Source organism: Zophobas morio, unplaced genomic scaffold (genome assembly GCF_036711695.1).
Source record: "Zophobas morio isolate AGI-343-1 ecotype UQ-CSIRO unplaced genomic scaffold, CSIRO_AGI_Zmor_V1 ptg000113l, whole genome shotgun sequence".
NCBI lineage: Eukaryota > Metazoa > Arthropoda > Insecta > Coleoptera > Tenebrionidae > Zophobas > Zophobas morio.
In genome coordinates this window covers 192,364-207,416 of record NW_026972218.1, presented here as the reverse complement: position 1 = coordinate 207,416, position 15,053 = coordinate 192,364, and the positions used below count along the sequence as shown (strand labels likewise).

General features: G+C 32.5%; 4 protein-coding genes and 1 long non-coding RNA gene across 6 annotated transcripts; 3 read left to right on the top strand and 2 right to left on the bottom strand.

The window, feature by feature from the left end:
- Nucleotides 1–1,426: 1,426 nt before the first annotated feature.
- Nucleotides 1,427–2,682, bottom strand: LOC135144952 (uncharacterized). Its single transcript, XR_010283271.1, has 5 exons — nt 2,542–2,682; nt 2,274–2,471; nt 2,138–2,219; nt 1,973–2,085; nt 1,427–1,494 (listed from the first exon to the last, which is right to left on the bottom strand). It is a non-coding gene; the product is annotated as an uncharacterized LOC135144952 (long non-coding RNA).
- A 271-nt stretch (nt 2,683–2,953) lies between these two features.
- On the bottom strand, nt 2,954–3,849 carry LOC135144937 (tryptophan 2,3-dioxygenase-like). The gene is made up of 6 exons (XM_064077072.1): nt 3,805–3,849; nt 3,592–3,750; nt 3,449–3,544; nt 3,263–3,335; nt 3,020–3,150; nt 2,954–2,959 (listed from the first exon to the last, which is right to left on the bottom strand). Exons 1-6 carry the CDS (start codon nt 3,847–3,849, stop codon nt 2,954–2,956), a joined length of 510 nt encoding a protein of 169 aa, XP_063933142.1.
- Nucleotides 3,850–6,879: 3,030 nt separating this feature from the next.
- LOC135144948 (ubiquinol-cytochrome c reductase complex assembly factor 1-like) lies at nt 6,880–9,180 on the top strand. 2 transcript variants are annotated; one of them, XM_064077085.1, is made up of 6 exons: nt 6,880–6,961; nt 7,443–7,570; nt 7,904–8,070; nt 8,132–8,213; nt 8,799–8,841; nt 8,976–9,180. In XM_064077085.1, the coding sequence occupies exons 1-6, from the start codon at nt 6,927–6,929 to the stop codon at nt 9,127–9,129; spliced, it is 609 nt and encodes a 202-aa protein (XP_063933155.1). In that variant the 5' UTR covers nt 6,880–6,926; the 3' UTR covers nt 9,130–9,180. The 2 variants fall into 2 exon arrangements, with proteins under 2 accessions (XP_063933155.1, XP_063933156.1); XM_064077086.1 differs by having other exon boundaries at nt 7,443–7,613.
- A 1,994-nt stretch (nt 9,181–11,174) lies between these two features.
- LOC135144936 (disintegrin and metalloproteinase domain-containing protein 10-like) lies at nt 11,175–13,361 on the top strand. The gene is made up of 3 exons (XM_064077071.1): nt 11,175–11,232; nt 11,515–11,566; nt 11,621–13,361. Exons 1-3 carry the CDS (start codon nt 11,175–11,177, stop codon nt 13,359–13,361), a joined length of 1,851 nt encoding a protein of 616 aa, XP_063933141.1.
- A 712-nt stretch (nt 13,362–14,073) lies between these two features.
- LOC135144935 (uncharacterized) lies at nt 14,074–14,786 on the top strand. Its single transcript, XM_064077070.1, has 5 exons — nt 14,074–14,159; nt 14,281–14,353; nt 14,413–14,535; nt 14,582–14,619; nt 14,674–14,786. The coding sequence occupies exons 1-5, from the start codon at nt 14,102–14,104 to the stop codon at nt 14,784–14,786; spliced, it is 405 nt and encodes a 134-aa protein (XP_063933140.1). The 5' UTR covers nt 14,074–14,101.
- The last annotated feature ends 267 nt before the right edge of the window (nt 14,787–15,053 follow it).

Sequence of the window (15,053 nt, the reverse complement as noted above, 5' to 3'; positions counted from 1 at the left end):
TCCGCGCAGCACTGTACTGTATACTTTATCAGGAGCAAATTTTCATTGCGGAGCAAGAATTGGTTGTGCGTGCTATCTTCAGCTATACTCTCTTGTCTCTCAAGCAATCTCATTTACAAGCACTATACAGATGTTCCCATCTACCATCGACCCCTTTATGGGCTATGAGTTTTATGAAATTAATAGAATTGCGGTGGCCATAGACAACGGGCTGAGCTAGGTGAATCCATATAAAATAGATTATTAAAAGAGCTAATGCTGCCCAGCTAGATTTGTACCAATTTACATGCTAAACAATGCAATGAAGTTCTTCTTATTTCTAATTTCGTGCGTATCATAAAGAAACATTATCAGGGTTGTAGGAGGTCAGAATTAACTCTGAAAAATCACGTTTACATTAATGCCACGAGTATGATACCGCTACGTATTGGTGCGGACGTCTTTTGGTTAGATATTTTTTAATAAAACATACTTCCTGAAATTATATGGTCTTCTTTTATAATGAGCTATAAACAGGTGTCCCCTTTCTGTAAGAAAGCCCGTAGTTAGTATACCTACCTAATACTCTTTCATGCGCGTTCTTTAGAGTACTTCGGCTCTCGTATTTGTAGTCGCTTCTTTCTGCGGTGGTTTAAGCAGGTCCTCTGCCACACGTAAGCCAAATTGCGGAAGACTGAGCCCTATATATCTCCGCTTGCTCTCAGTCTCTCGAGACTGAAGAAATTCACAGACAACACCACCATATACACAGGAAAATATTCACGTATACAAGAACGAATAATTAGCCATGAATAATTAATTTTGCAAGTATAAACCATTTATAAACATAACCTAATAATATGAAGGAAAGCCTCTTTTTGAACTTTTTGACAGATTTTTTGTTTTAACTTGTCTTCCTAACGAAACTTGTTTAAACCTAATCTAAACAAATACTCATATATGGAACTCATTATTAACCTTTTATAAAGGTTTAATTATGGTATAACAAACCAGAGAATAAAGTATGGGGCAAAGCCCGATTTTTCCTTTTCTTCAATTTTAGGTATTGAGAGCTGGTGAGCGAAGAGGCCAACCTCAAAATGTATCAGAATCATAGTTTACAAAATAATAAGAAATAAGTAAATCACTTGGGTTTCTACCTCTACTAATAACTTTGCTATAGTAGGAAATAAATATTATCAATCTTCATTGTTGATGGGTAGTTAAACCTAAGGTATGAATAGTTATACGAGTCTAACGATGTAGACAGTGAACAGAGGACGCCTTTACAATTGTGGTTTTTAAACCCGTCTATCTACTTACCTAAAGCAGTAAAGTACATACTTTAAAATTCTAAAATAACAAAAAAAAAAATTCCCTAGTAAAAGCGCACGGTGATAGATTTAAAATCTTAAAAAATGAGGTCCCTTTTTATACCATAAAATTAATGCGAAAAAGTTTTTATTAATAATCTAGTTTTCACTGCTGCTCCGACAGAAAGACCCCCTCTGGTAACTTAGTTAAATATTATTAATAAGTAAGTAGGCAATAAGTATATGTTGTTCTTTAAATCACCCCTAAAAAAGAGATTTTGCAGTTAATAACCGTTGCATCTACTGTAATTTTCTCAATAGTAATCTAACAACTTTTAGTCAGCATATTTTATAACACGCACCGGAAAAGGGAGTGCTATATAAGTTTTTTTTTACAAAAAAGAAGTTTCCTACTTAGTTATCAAAACAGCTACGATAACTCATAGATGGGGTAAGAGGTGAGAGGACAATTTTTTTTTTCAAACAAAGAGAGTTCTAAGCCGTAAAAGGTCAATTCGTTAACAGATGAACGTTATACTTTCAAATCTACTAGTAATTTGACAAATTTCGGTCTCTCCGAGTAAATTTGTGATAATTGTAAAATGTATTGTAATTCAATACTGTTCATATAACTTTTAAAGCGAATAGATATGTGATTAAACGCCTAAAGGAAGTTATACCTTGGGAAGACAAGATTTTGGAAGTATGTAGTTCGATAAACTGGCGAAATCTAGAAATATTCTATATCTGTCGGCTGTGGTAGCTTTGAGGTAGTAATAACCGCTGCTACCGCCTGCTGGTGGTTGAGGACAACGCTTTCCTTGCTATAAGGTTCTTTCAGTTACCTGTTCCTATCCTCGTTCCAATCATTCTGCGGACCAACAAAACATGATGGTAGCGCCAAGTGGAAAATTTCTCGTCTATGTCCTTTTTGATTATATGAACTTTTCTCTATAAACTGCTCATATTTAAGAATTATACAATTAATAGTTGGAGAAACATAAAGGCTGTGTGGAATCCCGGCACCTCCCGATACAAGCAAATCATAAGCGCACCTGTAGAAGGTATTTTTGTGTAAAGAATTATAAGTTAAATATTTAAATTCCTTGAAAAGCTTTATGAGAGAGAGAAAGACGTCCGCTATTTTTGGCTTCTTTATACTTAACTTCATCAAGGATTCTTTAAATCGATTATATTTCATGATAAAATTTTAATACACACAATGCTACTTTTATATATATACACATACTTGTCAAAGGTTTCTTTAATTTTATTATAATTAAAAAGTTCAGTTTCTTGTAAATTTTGGTCCACCTGACGTTTTTGTATTTTAATAGTGTAGATGAAATAAATAAACTAATATGTGTTCTGACATACAATAGCCTCAATCTTTTCTTGCAATTCTTTTAAATAACCATCAACCGCAAATCTATACACTTTCCAGAAGTTAAAATTTTTTTCTTTTAAACCAGGTGTTCGCTCCAACCACCGCTTAAATACAATTTTTAAAAAAAACACAGATCACTGCCAAGAAAAGTTTTTAATATAAGTTTATATTATGCAGAGCTTTACAAATAATAAATAAGTTGATAAAAGTCTAAAATGTTTTAAAGCAATACATGTTACAAAACTAAAGCCAGAATATTAATTTGGTATGGCATTTAGTGCTACAAGTCACGAAGTAACATGTTTAAAAAATTAGTCGAACATAGGAAAAAGAAAACCACCTCGACGAGGTTAAAAAGGTTGAGAGTTTCCGAACTTCGAATGGAATCTGCCTCTGTGCTTGAAAAGGGACACCAATACTCCTCTCTGTTATAGTGCACGCGATTTATTGGACGTAAACCAAGACGATTTTCTGCGACAAAAAATTTTAAACTGTAAGCGTAAAGCTTATATTACTCTTTTTATCTATTATATAGTTTTTTTATATATATAATTTATTATACCTAATAACCTAAATTGCATACTCTGAAACCCAGAAGCAGGAGTTAAAAATTCTCTAAATTCGTTAAATTCAAACGGAGTCATGGTTTCAAGAATCTATTTTAGAAACAAATTTGGAGTTTATTCAGATTTAAAAACTTCTTTTTTACTTCAAATTGCTTAATGAGAACGTTAAAAATTGTAAGCATCCGCTTAAGCCTATTTATTACTGTTAGCATTGCGCACTCTTCCACATATTCTTTTTGGAATAATTGAATAATGGAATCCAACTCGTAAAGAAGTTGTTTAAACCAGAGCTCATAAGTCTAAACGATAGTAAACTCTTCAAAAAAAATAATTTTTTAAGTCAAACCTGGTGAATCACAATAAAGAGATGTTCGTCGTGAACTGGTCCCGCTGACCTTAGATTTTGACAATCCAGTAATTTTTCAAGTTGCAAATAAGTAGCGTAGCTCACACGATCTTTATCTGTGTTTGGGTATTTTGCTATAGAAGGAGCGAAATTTTCCTTCTAAATTATAAATAAAATCATAAATATTTTGTTGCCAGTTCAAAAATTTAATACCTTATGGTCTTCTATTGTGTAGGCACAGTAGGATGGTTTTATCATTTTGTATTTAGGTAAATCGGTTACTGGAAATAATAAAAGTAGTTTATTTTAATTTCCATAGTTATTTAAAATATGTATATAGACCATAAAATCGTAAAAAAGATTACAACAGTATTTTACTCGGTTGTTGACGTGTTTAGCGGTAAATACCCCATTTAAAGTAATTTTTATTTTTAATTGTGCATTTATTTTTTTTATTTAACCAAACCGCTTAAAATATTTTAATATTTATTACGAAAACAATGAACAGCTCTGCGCTTTTTTGGTTTATCAGTCTAATAATCATAAAAGACTTTTCAACCAGATATCACAAAGTAACTTTCTGACGCTTTGCTGATCATAGAAACGCTTTTTATTTAAATTTTTTGGTAGGCTACAACTTGTAAGTTGTAAATGGTAAACTAATTAGTTATTATTTTTTAATTCTTGGCTAAACATTCATTTAAATGTTTTTAAGTATTATGAAGTAAGATTTCTTTTAGTTACAAAAATATCGCGATATGTTTAATAACTTGCATCTGTACATCACCTATTAACTTCAATGAAACTAGTTTTCTTAACTATTATTGTTAATTAAAAACTTACAGGCTCGATGATAATTTAATTAACTACCGAGCATTGCCTTTTTACAGTTTTGCTTAAACCCTAAAACATCAAACACCGTCATATAATTTAAATACCTTTGTTTAATAAAAAACGATTGGTTGAACTATGATTAACAAAACGGCATGCTTGAGCTTGATAGGCTAAACTAATAGGTTTATTTAAAAGAGGTCATAATATTTTGTTTTTAAATTTGACATACGAGTTGTTGACATCAAGTGTTTAAAATTTAATCTTTTTATAGCACGACTTTACAATTTAATTAAGTGAGGAGTTAGCTAATTAAGATTAATTATGCAGCTAATAATTTAAAAATACAGCAAGTGGTCTCGGGTCTTGCGCCCAAGGCTGAATCTCCCGGTGGTGGTTTTTGGTAACTTTCCACCACACTTGCCCAAATGATAGAAACCCGAACCGAAAATCTTTCGCTTTTCTAGCCCTTTAGTACAGTAATTTGTTCTATAAAGAGCGTAAACTGGTGGGTAAACCTGCTTAACCCCAACAGAAGGGAATTCAGATTGAGTGGCTAAGGGTTTTTAACGAAGACTGACCGTCATAGTATTCCAGTGCCTAAATAAAAAAAAACGTGTTTGGCTGTCGTATTTATTTGCTTCGCTCTTCTTTACCTTGATGCTTGCCACGCCTTCATTGTTGTAGTTTGACGTTGGTTTAGAGAATTCGCAGAATCGTTTGAAGATAGCTTTAGTTAAGAGGAAATCAAAGTTAGTAAGGAAACTTAGTAGTCTAAAGGACCATTAAGTAAATAGTTTGTGGGGCAACTTTTCTAAAATCTAATTAAATTCTTCATAACTATAATAAACTTGATAATTACAAAATACTAAAGTACCACACAGTGTTTGTGTGGTTTCTTAGATATAAATAGTTATCAGTAATGTTGAATATCAACGTGTGTACTAAAATCTACTAAAGTGAGGTTCTATTACGTGAAGTTTTTCATTAATTCGTTTACATACTACAATTAAAATTAATTTTTGTTCCTATAATAGAAACTTCTATAAAAGCTAATCCAAATTCAAGTTTATAACATGAGGTGTTTAAAGCTAATGGTACATTTTTATAATTTGTGTGATATGTCAGGTTGTTTTACTTGTTAACTATTGGTTTTAAAGGGGTTCCTTAGTTATCCTTATATTTGTTGTGGGTAAGTGTTAGTTACCAAACCAAAATGAAATATGTGTTGATCTTAATGTTTTTTAATGGTTTCAAATATTTAAGGACATCGAAAACTCTGTTATAAGAGAAGACGGATGCGACATGACACCACTTTTTTTTAATAAATAACTTTTTAACCCCTTTATCATCTTGAAAAATTGACTTTGTGTCTAAAGTAACTATACGTGTGGAATCAGTTAAAGCTTATTAAATTGTTTAACGAGGATTTCCATTATTCTATAGTGTTATTGATAATAGAAAATTGTTGTTTGATTATGTATAACATATGTAACATATTATACAAAAAGGCGGTAACTCTAGGCACGCTGGTTTAGTAAATGACTTCTTTTTGGGCTCGACAACAAATTGCGAATACATCGAGTTGAGAGCACAGCACGTCGTAGTCTCTGGCGGCCACCCGCAGAAGTAATTACACTCCTCATGAGGTGATTTTAGTTTAAAGGGTTAAAGTGCTTTGTGCTTTTCACCAGATATGCTGTATTAGAGTTATAGATCTTTGTATCAGAGTAGATTTTGTAAATATACAAAAGCAGCTGATAAACTATTAAATTGTTCGCTATTCTTTATAGCTTAAATTCTCAGTTTTGAAAGCAGTTACTTAATTGTCTCCGTTTGGAAGTCAAAAGGTAAAAAAAGTATAATTTATGAACCACAGAAACTCCGTAGTAGTCTAGTAAAACTTAAAATTGGCTGAATTTGCAATATAAAGTCATGCACAACAAATACCTTTCAACAATTTCTTGTGGAAGGGACAACGGTAACTAGGGCTCCATAAACTATAAGCCGGCAGCATGTGATAAAAAAAATTATATTCTAAAGTTTGGCTCTGTATTGGGGATGTACTTAAAAGTATATATGAATTAACCATCATACATATATTGCACAAATTAAATAATAAATTTAAAACTTTCAGCATGTTTAAAAATTATGATATAAATAGTGTATTAACTCGGAAGGTAAATATATTTTATTCTAAAAAAATTATTTTCTATCTTTTTAATTTTTAAATATATTTATTTCTTTACAATACCTTTTTATTTAAAACTATATAGACGTTTTCGATTCTTGTTACTTTTATTTTTGGAAAACAAGGATTATCGAATAATTTTAAGTCTTCTAACAACCTTAGAATAATATATGGTTATAGCTATATCCCTAAAACTTTTATTGAAAACAGTAATAATAATAAACACGAATGCAATAACAATAAAAATAGTTATATAAGTAAAGTAAATAGTAATAATTTATTGAATTTTTCTGCGCCAAAGGATCCCTTTTTGATGAGTTACGAAGAATTTTTGGACTCTGAAATGAAGTTATTTTTTATAATATTTTTTTTTGTTTTTTTTTAAAATTGAAGCAAGCTTAAAATAAGATTGGAAATAACTTATTATATATAAAAAAAACAGTTGTAATATTGATAAAAAAAACAGAAATAATAATTATTTTATTAATACTATGCTACTATTTTTTTCTTTGTATCCCCTTTTGTCGTTTTTTTCTTAATATTTTATAATATTATAAGTTTCCATTATTTATTAAATAATTTTTTTCTATTTTGTCCTTAGGAAATTAGTCAAACTTTATAAAGTAATAGCGATAACTAGTTTACTATTTTTTAACTATTTAACAGAAATTATCTTTAATAATCGTGTGATTTACATAATTTTCAACTTGCCACTATTTGTAAGGAAATTTTCACCTTGCTTGTAAATCTTTTTCCCTATTGATAAAAACTAATTGTAGTCATTTTATTTGCAACGTTTATATTAAAATTTTTGTATTAATTTTTTTAGGAGTTCGCTTTCTAAATTTTTTAGCCGTTGGTTTGGATTGTACGGAAAGAAACCTCGGGTCATGTTTTATTCAAGGCGATTGTATTCTGTTTGCTTGAAACACACTTCTCACCCTTGTTTTGATGAAAGTTCGATTTTATAGTATTTGTAACTGCGAAAATCTGTTAATCGGTGAAAGTTATTTATGTCTGAATTTTAGTTATATTTTATGTATTAAGTATTTAACTTTTACATAAGTAATAAGTTCTTGTATGGTATAGCGAACATCCCCGGCTATTGCGCGTACATTTAATAACATAAAAATCACACAAGCAAGCCATGGACTTACACTTTTGTTTATTGACATCTTTCGATATATCAAAGACTTTTTGCGTATAAACCTTGATATAACAATAGTAGCACTTTTTTCCCATTGGGTTATTCATTACTGCTCGTTAAGTTTCCTGAAGTTAATTTTTTAGTTTTTGAATTTCCCGACACTTTTCACTCGTGGTGGCTGAAGACTATCCTCCACGTCTGGTTTTCTACCTGTCGGCTGAATCTTTGTTCCGCTGAGACTGAAGCTCTCAGTAAGGAACTCTTTAGTTTATTTTTAGACGACATTGAACACCGTTTACTGCTGCTCGGAGTTATATTTTTATTTAGCTCTTTTTTTCCTTTTTTTCTATATTTTTAACTTTTTTTTAAAGATTAACAGTGACATCTTTGTTATTCGTATGACGAAGGAATATTACAAGTTGTCTGTGTGTCTTATGTGTTCACTTGATAAAGGTATTCTTAAATTAAATTTAAAAATATTTTTAAACTTATTAATTTAATAAGTTTTGCGTAGTTGTTCATTATATAAAAAAAGTGTAAGTGATAAAATTAATATTTATTTTTAAAGCGTTTGACTTTTTTTTATATATTCTGTTATAAGTATCCACGGTAGTAAATATAAAAATTGCTTGTATAAGGAATTTTGAGCAGGCAGTACTTTACAAATATTCTTTTTGGTAGTTTGACTTAGCGGGTTACTAACTTGCAGTTCGCTGGAAACCCCCTTCCACACGTTTCGGCGTTGAGAGTGTACTTTTACAAGTTGTGCGGTTTTAATTCAGTGAAGTTGCGGTTGGAATTTTTAGGAAATAGCTAAATAAAAGCTTTTCATTTAATGATATCTATCTTTTATTTATTTTTATTAGTATCACTAGTTTTAGTGTCGTCCTTTTTAAGTAAGATAAGTTTACGTATTTAAAACGAGATTTGAGCAGTCAGTTTCCTTATAAAAATATAAATTAAAAACTTTCCGTTTTTTTTAAGTATTTAAATTTCGTTTGCGGATTATTCAATTTAGACTTACTTGTATATTTTTAGGCATTCTGGGAACTGATTGCGAGTTATCCTCAGTTTTGTGGGAGTATGTAGATGTGTTTTATTAAATACGCGTAGTATCGCAGTTACTGTTTTATTAACTCTGCTACTTTTTTTTGTTCATAACTTATAACTTCTGAATCTTTAATCGAATATTAAAAGTTTGTAAATAAATGTTAGACATGTTTTTAGCAGTACTTGCACGGTTGAGGCGCTGGCGTCAATGGTAAAGTACATACGAAGCGAACTTCAATACTTGGACTCACAAAACGAAAACGACATCCTTCAAGGAAGGGTTTATTTTAGACTACCCCTGCCCGCTTTATATTTATAAAGCAGTTGATTAGCGACTTCTCTGCTTGACCACAACGAAATCTTTCAGTCATTTTAGGCAACTAAAGTGTTCTTATATTTTTTTCGAATGAATTATTTGGTATATATTTTTTCCTCAAGAGATTGTAAAAAGAAGTACCGTTCTTTAGCTCTGATTGCAAAATTTTCTGCTTTGCTAGTATTGACTCTTCTGATGTTATTACTCTGCTTAAAAGACTGAAATAGATAAGAATTAGAATTCTATAAATTAAGTTAGCCTCTGAGCTTAGCTAAAAAAAAATTGAGGAAGTTACACTTAACGGTAACTATTAGTTTGTTAGAATTCGATACCTTAAAAAATGATTTCCTGCCCCTTATGGTGGACATCCACTTTATGTTTTGGTGGGAAATCTAACAGGGTTTAAGTAAATACTGACTTTTGGGAAGGTCTGGGCTATTCCCAAGGGGGCATCTTGTGGTCTCTATTTTTTCATTTATCGCAGTAATATCATCCAGCAAAACTAACTATAGCCTTTAGTTGCTCCTCGCTGTATGTACTTTAGTTGCATCTAGTGAAATATCCCCATAGAAGAAGGCTAAGTACGAATGTTTCTCTTAGTCAGAAACACAGGGCTCGTATTTAAGAGGAGCGCGGCTAGAGGAAAGTGCTTTTTACCGCAGTTTGCACAAAGGAATTAAGTTTATTGGTTTTTACGAATGTGCCCGAAAATTTGGCACCGCTGTAGGATATTTAAGGGTAATACAGTCGAGTAATGTAGCTATGTAGTCCCTCTTCTTTCGAGCCTTTCTATAAGGCCAGCTCACCGGGTCTGCAAGTCCTCGTTTATTGGCCAAGTAGAGCGCACGAATGATAGTCTACTGCGCACCTAGCCATCGCATAGACACAATTTCCGGGCCATCTGGTGAAGACTACTTGGAGGTCTGCTCCTCCATGCAAGAGGTAATTGGGGTCTCCCTGTGCTTTGCAGACCAGAAGCCCGTTTTTGTAGTTACCTCCTACAAGTGCGCTTAGCAAACCGAAAAACCTCTTAAATAGGGCGTTTAGTTCAATAATGAAAATAATATATACTCTGCACTTAAACGAGGGGCAACTTTTTTTTTATAATAATTACAGACTCCAAAGAAAAAATCTTTTTGAACTACCGTTAAGTTAGCAATATGTCACTCGCACCTCTGTGTCGATTTTCAGTGCAATGTTTATTCTATGCAAAAAAGTTTAAATTCATTAGAAATACAATAAAACGTTAAAAGTTTATTAAAATTTTACGAGATTGTGGTTTAGGATGGGCCTCAGCTACCACAACCTGTTTTTATTTTACGAGAAAAAGCTAACAATTCTTAACTTATATAGGGATATTACCCAAAACAATAACAAAACTCGGACCAAAAACTCTAAATAAACAAATTAAGAGAATAAAAAATCTGCTTTAAGCTTTGTCAGTCATGAAGCTTTATGTTTCGTTAGTTAAGACCCCCCTCTCGCGTGTCTCTCGAGCTGATTGTAGCGCTTATAACATTAAAGTTGAAATAAATAGAGGTAGCAAGCCTTTTGAACCCCAACTGCCCCCAAAGACAAAGACCAGAGAGGTTGAAAGTTCGTATAATGAATAAATAGATAACTAAATATAGTAATGTGCGTTAAGATGTTTTCCAGTGCTTCCTATTGGACAGTTTTTAAAAAGATATGAAAATGTGCTTGATAAGAAAACCAATAAGTACCTTGAGGGTTAGCAAACTCTACGGCAGGAACCACAATTTTAATCCCACTTTTAACCATGCAGTGTCCGCAGTGATTCACACAAATTGTTATAGGCGTGTATAACATGGAAAATTTAGTAAATTGTGCGATATTGCATGGTGTATTTTAAAACTTTATATTCTATAAGGCTGCCGTATCCTACTTGGACAAAGTGGTTATTTGTTTAAACGTCAGCCTAAAGTGTGCGCGGTAGTAGAGATAATAGTTCTTCTATACAAGCAATTGGTGCACCGTTCTTTTTATAATGCATTCTCTTCAATTTTCTCCTTACCGTCATTTAACTCAAAATGCTACTTGTTTTGACTCTGTTGCATGTTATATTGTTGTTTTTTAAAGGGACTGCTGGTAGAACTAAAAGGCCTAATTATCACAACAGTCAAGTTTTAAATATTAATTTTTTTTATATACATAATATTTAGAGTTTTATTTTCTAATACTAAAACAGATAGTACAGTATTTTGTTTAACATTCTGTATTTCTAAGAATTTTCTTTGATAGTATTAGATGGAATACCGCTCTCTCGATATGAGTTGACGTCTCCCCATATTGAAAATTATCCATATGATCCAAAAAAAGTTGAACTCTCTTTAACCGCTTTTGGTCGTTATTACCGAATTGTCTTTGAAGTTCGGGATTCGCTCCCCTTTGTAAACACAGAGACAGATAAAAGCGTTAACAGGTTTTTCAAGTGATATAATTTTAAATTGTACCGTATTTAGTATTTACTATTTAGCTATCTTGAGGGCAAACTGTTTAACGATTCCAAATCTTTTGCCCACGGCTACATTAATCAAGACAATATTTTTGTTGGGATTATGGGAGGAGAAGGTTGGAAGCTTCATCTCGAACCAGCCGTCAAGTTCAATTTTTCCAAAATGCCAACTAACATTGTGTACGGAGATGAAGATGTGGTTCTTCCCGAAAAACTCTCAGATTATATAGAAGTTAATAATTCAGCGCTGTACTATAAGTCTTATGATAGCTATTACCCAAAAGTTTTAAATATATACCGTAGAAATCTTATATCTTCATCACGTAATCTTACATGTAACGTGCACCTTTTTGTTGAAGCTGCGTTATTACAGCGATTTGGTCATAACCTCTATGATTTGTCAAGAGAAATGTTTTTAATTTTCAAAGAGATAAATCAGATTTTTCAAATGATTACGCCAAAATTTAGTGCTCAACTCAAAATTTCTAATTTAACCGTCTTAGATTATAATTCGCCGTACTTAGCCGAATCGGAAAATGCCACCATAATTCTTAATTCTTTTTCTCGTAAAGACCAGAGCTCTTATTGTTTGAGCCATCTTATTTTGTCAAGAAAGCTCTCGGAGAACTCTTTAGGCTTGGCTTATCTAGCCACACCCCAAAATATAGCTGGAATTTGTGGGAAAAGGCGGAACAGTGTGAGTTATAACGTGGGTCTTTCTTCTTTTAACGGTGATAAGAACCCACTTCCTAACAAACTTTTTACCCTCGTCCTTGCGCACGAACTTGGCCATAATTTTGGTGCACTGCATGACGTTGAGACAAGCTCATGCAAAATACCCTCGGAAGAAATCTATATTATGTATCCCAGAGTTAATAGTGGCAAAAATCCTGATAATTTTAGATTTTCTTCTTGTTCCATTAAAAGCATTATGGAGGTTTTAAAGGAGAGGGCTTATTGTTTACAATCTTATTCCTCCTGTGGCAATGGGGTCTTGGATGGCACTGAGGAATGCGACTGTGGATTCAATTGTGAAAAAGATCAATGTTGCACGGAGCAGTGCACTTTGAAAAAAGGGGCCCAATGTAGTCCACATAATCATGTGTGCTGTACGCCATCTTGCCAGATTTCCAAAAACAAAAGTATCAAATGTCGAACTGCGTCAGAGTGTCGTAAAGATGCCTACTGCGATGGCAAGAAGGCTGTATGCCCAAAGAGCGAATTCAAATCCACATCTAACACCTGTGGGAACGACGCCTACATGTGTCAACCCTCTAGACTCAACCCTGGGGAAACGGAATGCACTCGCGATGTAAAAAATAATGTTTGCTTGAAGTATCACCTTGAAGGCTCTAACTGTCTAAAAAATTCCTTGGGTGAAAAAAATTATCATCCGGATTGTGTTGTTTGTTGTAAACATAGACTTAATGGTAATGAGTTGATCACTTCGGCTGTAGGATTAGCTAGATATAACAGCTCTTTTAAGCCCCATTTTTATCCTTCTGATAAGACATGTGCTGACAATACTGGATTTTGTGACGGAAAAGGGGGGTGTAGGATTATTGGTGACGTTGACGTCATTGGCACAATAGAAGGGTTATTAGGCGTCTTGCCTCCCGAGGTGGATAAAGCTTTAATGTTTATACAGAAGAACTGGTATTACTTTCTGCTAGGGTGGTTGCTTATTTTACTAATTTTTGTGGGCATCCATTCTTGGGAGAGAAAATGTAATAAGGAATTAGAAACGGAAATCAAGGGATAATTAAAAGGACTAGGCGCTTAGTGCGAGGAGCGCCTTAAATCGAAAATATTAATGATAAAGTACTATATACCATTAGTGCCTCTCTTATTTTAACTGTTAATTTAGTCTTTATAATAGCAATAAAATGCGTAAATATCATTGTGGTCTTGGTTTAGAGTTGCAAATTACCCTCTTATTGCCAAGTAATAGCGCAGTAGAGCTTATCTTTGAGTTAGCGTCCGAGTCACAGGGCTTTCCTTAGCTGTGTAGCTCCTGTCTTAGTAGTTTTTTGTGGCTAAGATAGTGTCATTCTTTTCATACTTCTGCTATGCTGGGCCCTCGTATTTAAAATACTTTTTCGAGGCTGTAATCTTAGCAACTAGTTTTTGGATAAGGAATGGTTTGTCGCTGTTCATGATATGATACCTTTGAAAAACAAAAATTTTTACAGTTAATAAAATTAATAAAAGTTATAGTATGATAATAATAATAATAATAATAATAATAATAATAATAATAATAATAATAATAATAATAATAATAAAAGAATATAGAAATAGGTAATAGCATTACAATTAAAACCATATAGCTGAGCAGAGAAATGTAGGACAGACCTTTATTAACCACCGCGATGTGAATCCCCTTAAGTGAGTTATAAAAGGTATCGGAACCGGTGACATTAAAGCCGAGCACAGTCTTTACTCTTCTCGCCAACCGCAGAAGCTCAGGGAAGTAATACTTACACTTTTCATGGCTGGAAGATGCTAGAGTTCAAGCGTACTTGGATTGTGAAGGTGTGGGGGGTGTTTTCTGGTTTTCGTAAGTAGCATGTCGTTAAATAATATAAGTCTTATGCGTAGAAGCTTCTAACTTATCGAGTAAATTTATTATTAACCTTTCAATATATATATATTAATTAACATTTTGCCTTTTTACCTAGTGCTTATCATTTTTGGGATACTAACCGCTTTTTCATTGAACTTTAAATGTTGGTTAATTGGATTTTATACTATGTAACTTTTAAGTTTTTAAAATTTATTAATATTTACTATTGTATTAATTTTTTTTATAGAGTTTTGGGCATGATTATCGCTTCATTTGAGGCATCCTTCATCGAAAGCAACAGATACACCATTTTCCTTTCTAAATATCTTCAAGATTTACAGCACTGGCATAAATGCCTCTTTTACTTCATGTAAGGTTTTTATTCCTTCCTGTCGTCTTTTATAATCTTTATGTAGATCGAGTATTCCCCTCTTCTTTTGCTTGGGAATCTCGGGTATCCTGGCCATCATACTTCTTTTTACAAATGGTATGGGTTACTTTGTATTAGTCATTGGGCCTAAAGGGAATACATCCGTACAAGCAACTACAACTGGACCTCAACGCTTTGAGGACAGTGAAGATGACGAAGAAAATATATTTAACGAGGGCTTACAATTATAAATATTAAAATAAATTTATCTTTATATATACTAAAGATTTTAGACTTATTCCCTTAGAAAATATAAAAAATCAGATAGGTATAAGCCGCTTCATTAAAAAGAAAATAAGTTGTAAGGAACTTATTTAATTAACCATATGTTATATTTTTATCTTGTGCATTCATAAACATGAGTTTAAGTTTACTGCTTAATTTATATAAACACGTCCAGTTAATATTCTTGAAAGCGACCCCAAGTTATTAGTAGAAATTATTCTATGCCCGCCAAT

Coding starts and splice junctions, on each gene's coding strand:
- LOC135144937 (XM_064077072.1), bottom strand. CDS start 3,849: ATGATAAAACCATCCTACTGTGCCTACACAATAGAAGACCATAAG. Junction 3,751..3,804: donor ACACAATAGAAGACCATAAG/GTATTAAATTTT, acceptor TTTATAATTTAG/AAGGAAAATTTCGCTCCTTC. Junction 3,336..3,448: donor AAGAGTGCGCAATGCTAACA/GTAATAAATAGG, acceptor TTTCTAAAATAG/ATTCTTGAAACCATGACTCC.
- LOC135144948 (XM_064077085.1), top strand. CDS start 6,927: ATGAGTTACGAAGAATTTTTGGACTCTGAAATGAA. Junction 8,071..8,131: donor ACCGTTTACTGCTGCTCGGA/GTTATATTTTTA, acceptor TTTTTTTTAAAG/ATTAACAGTGACATCTTTGT. Junction 8,842..8,975: donor TTATCCTCAGTTTTGTGGGA/GTATGTAGATGT, acceptor AATAAATGTTAG/ACATGTTTTTAGCAGTACTT.
- LOC135144936 (XM_064077071.1), top strand. CDS start 11,175: ATGCTACTTGTTTTGACTCTGTTGCATGTTATATTGTTGTTTTTTAAA. Junction 11,233..11,514: donor GTTTTTTAAAGGGACTGCTG/GTAGAACTAAAA, acceptor TTGTCTTTGAAG/TTCGGGATTCGCTCCCCTTT. Junction 11,567..11,620: donor ACAGATAAAAGCGTTAACAG/GTTTTTCAAGTG, acceptor TTTACTATTTAG/CTATCTTGAGGGCAAACTGT.
- LOC135144935 (XM_064077070.1), top strand. CDS start 14,102: ATGCTAGAGTTCAAGCGTACTTGGATTGTGAAGGTGTGGGGGGTGTTT. Junction 14,160..14,280: donor GGGGGTGTTTTCTGGTTTTC/GTAAGTAGCATG, acceptor CTTTTTACCTAG/TGCTTATCATTTTTGGGATA. Junction 14,620..14,673: donor CTTTTGCTTGGGAATCTCGG/GTATCCTGGCCA, acceptor ACTTTGTATTAG/TCATTGGGCCTAAAGGGAAT.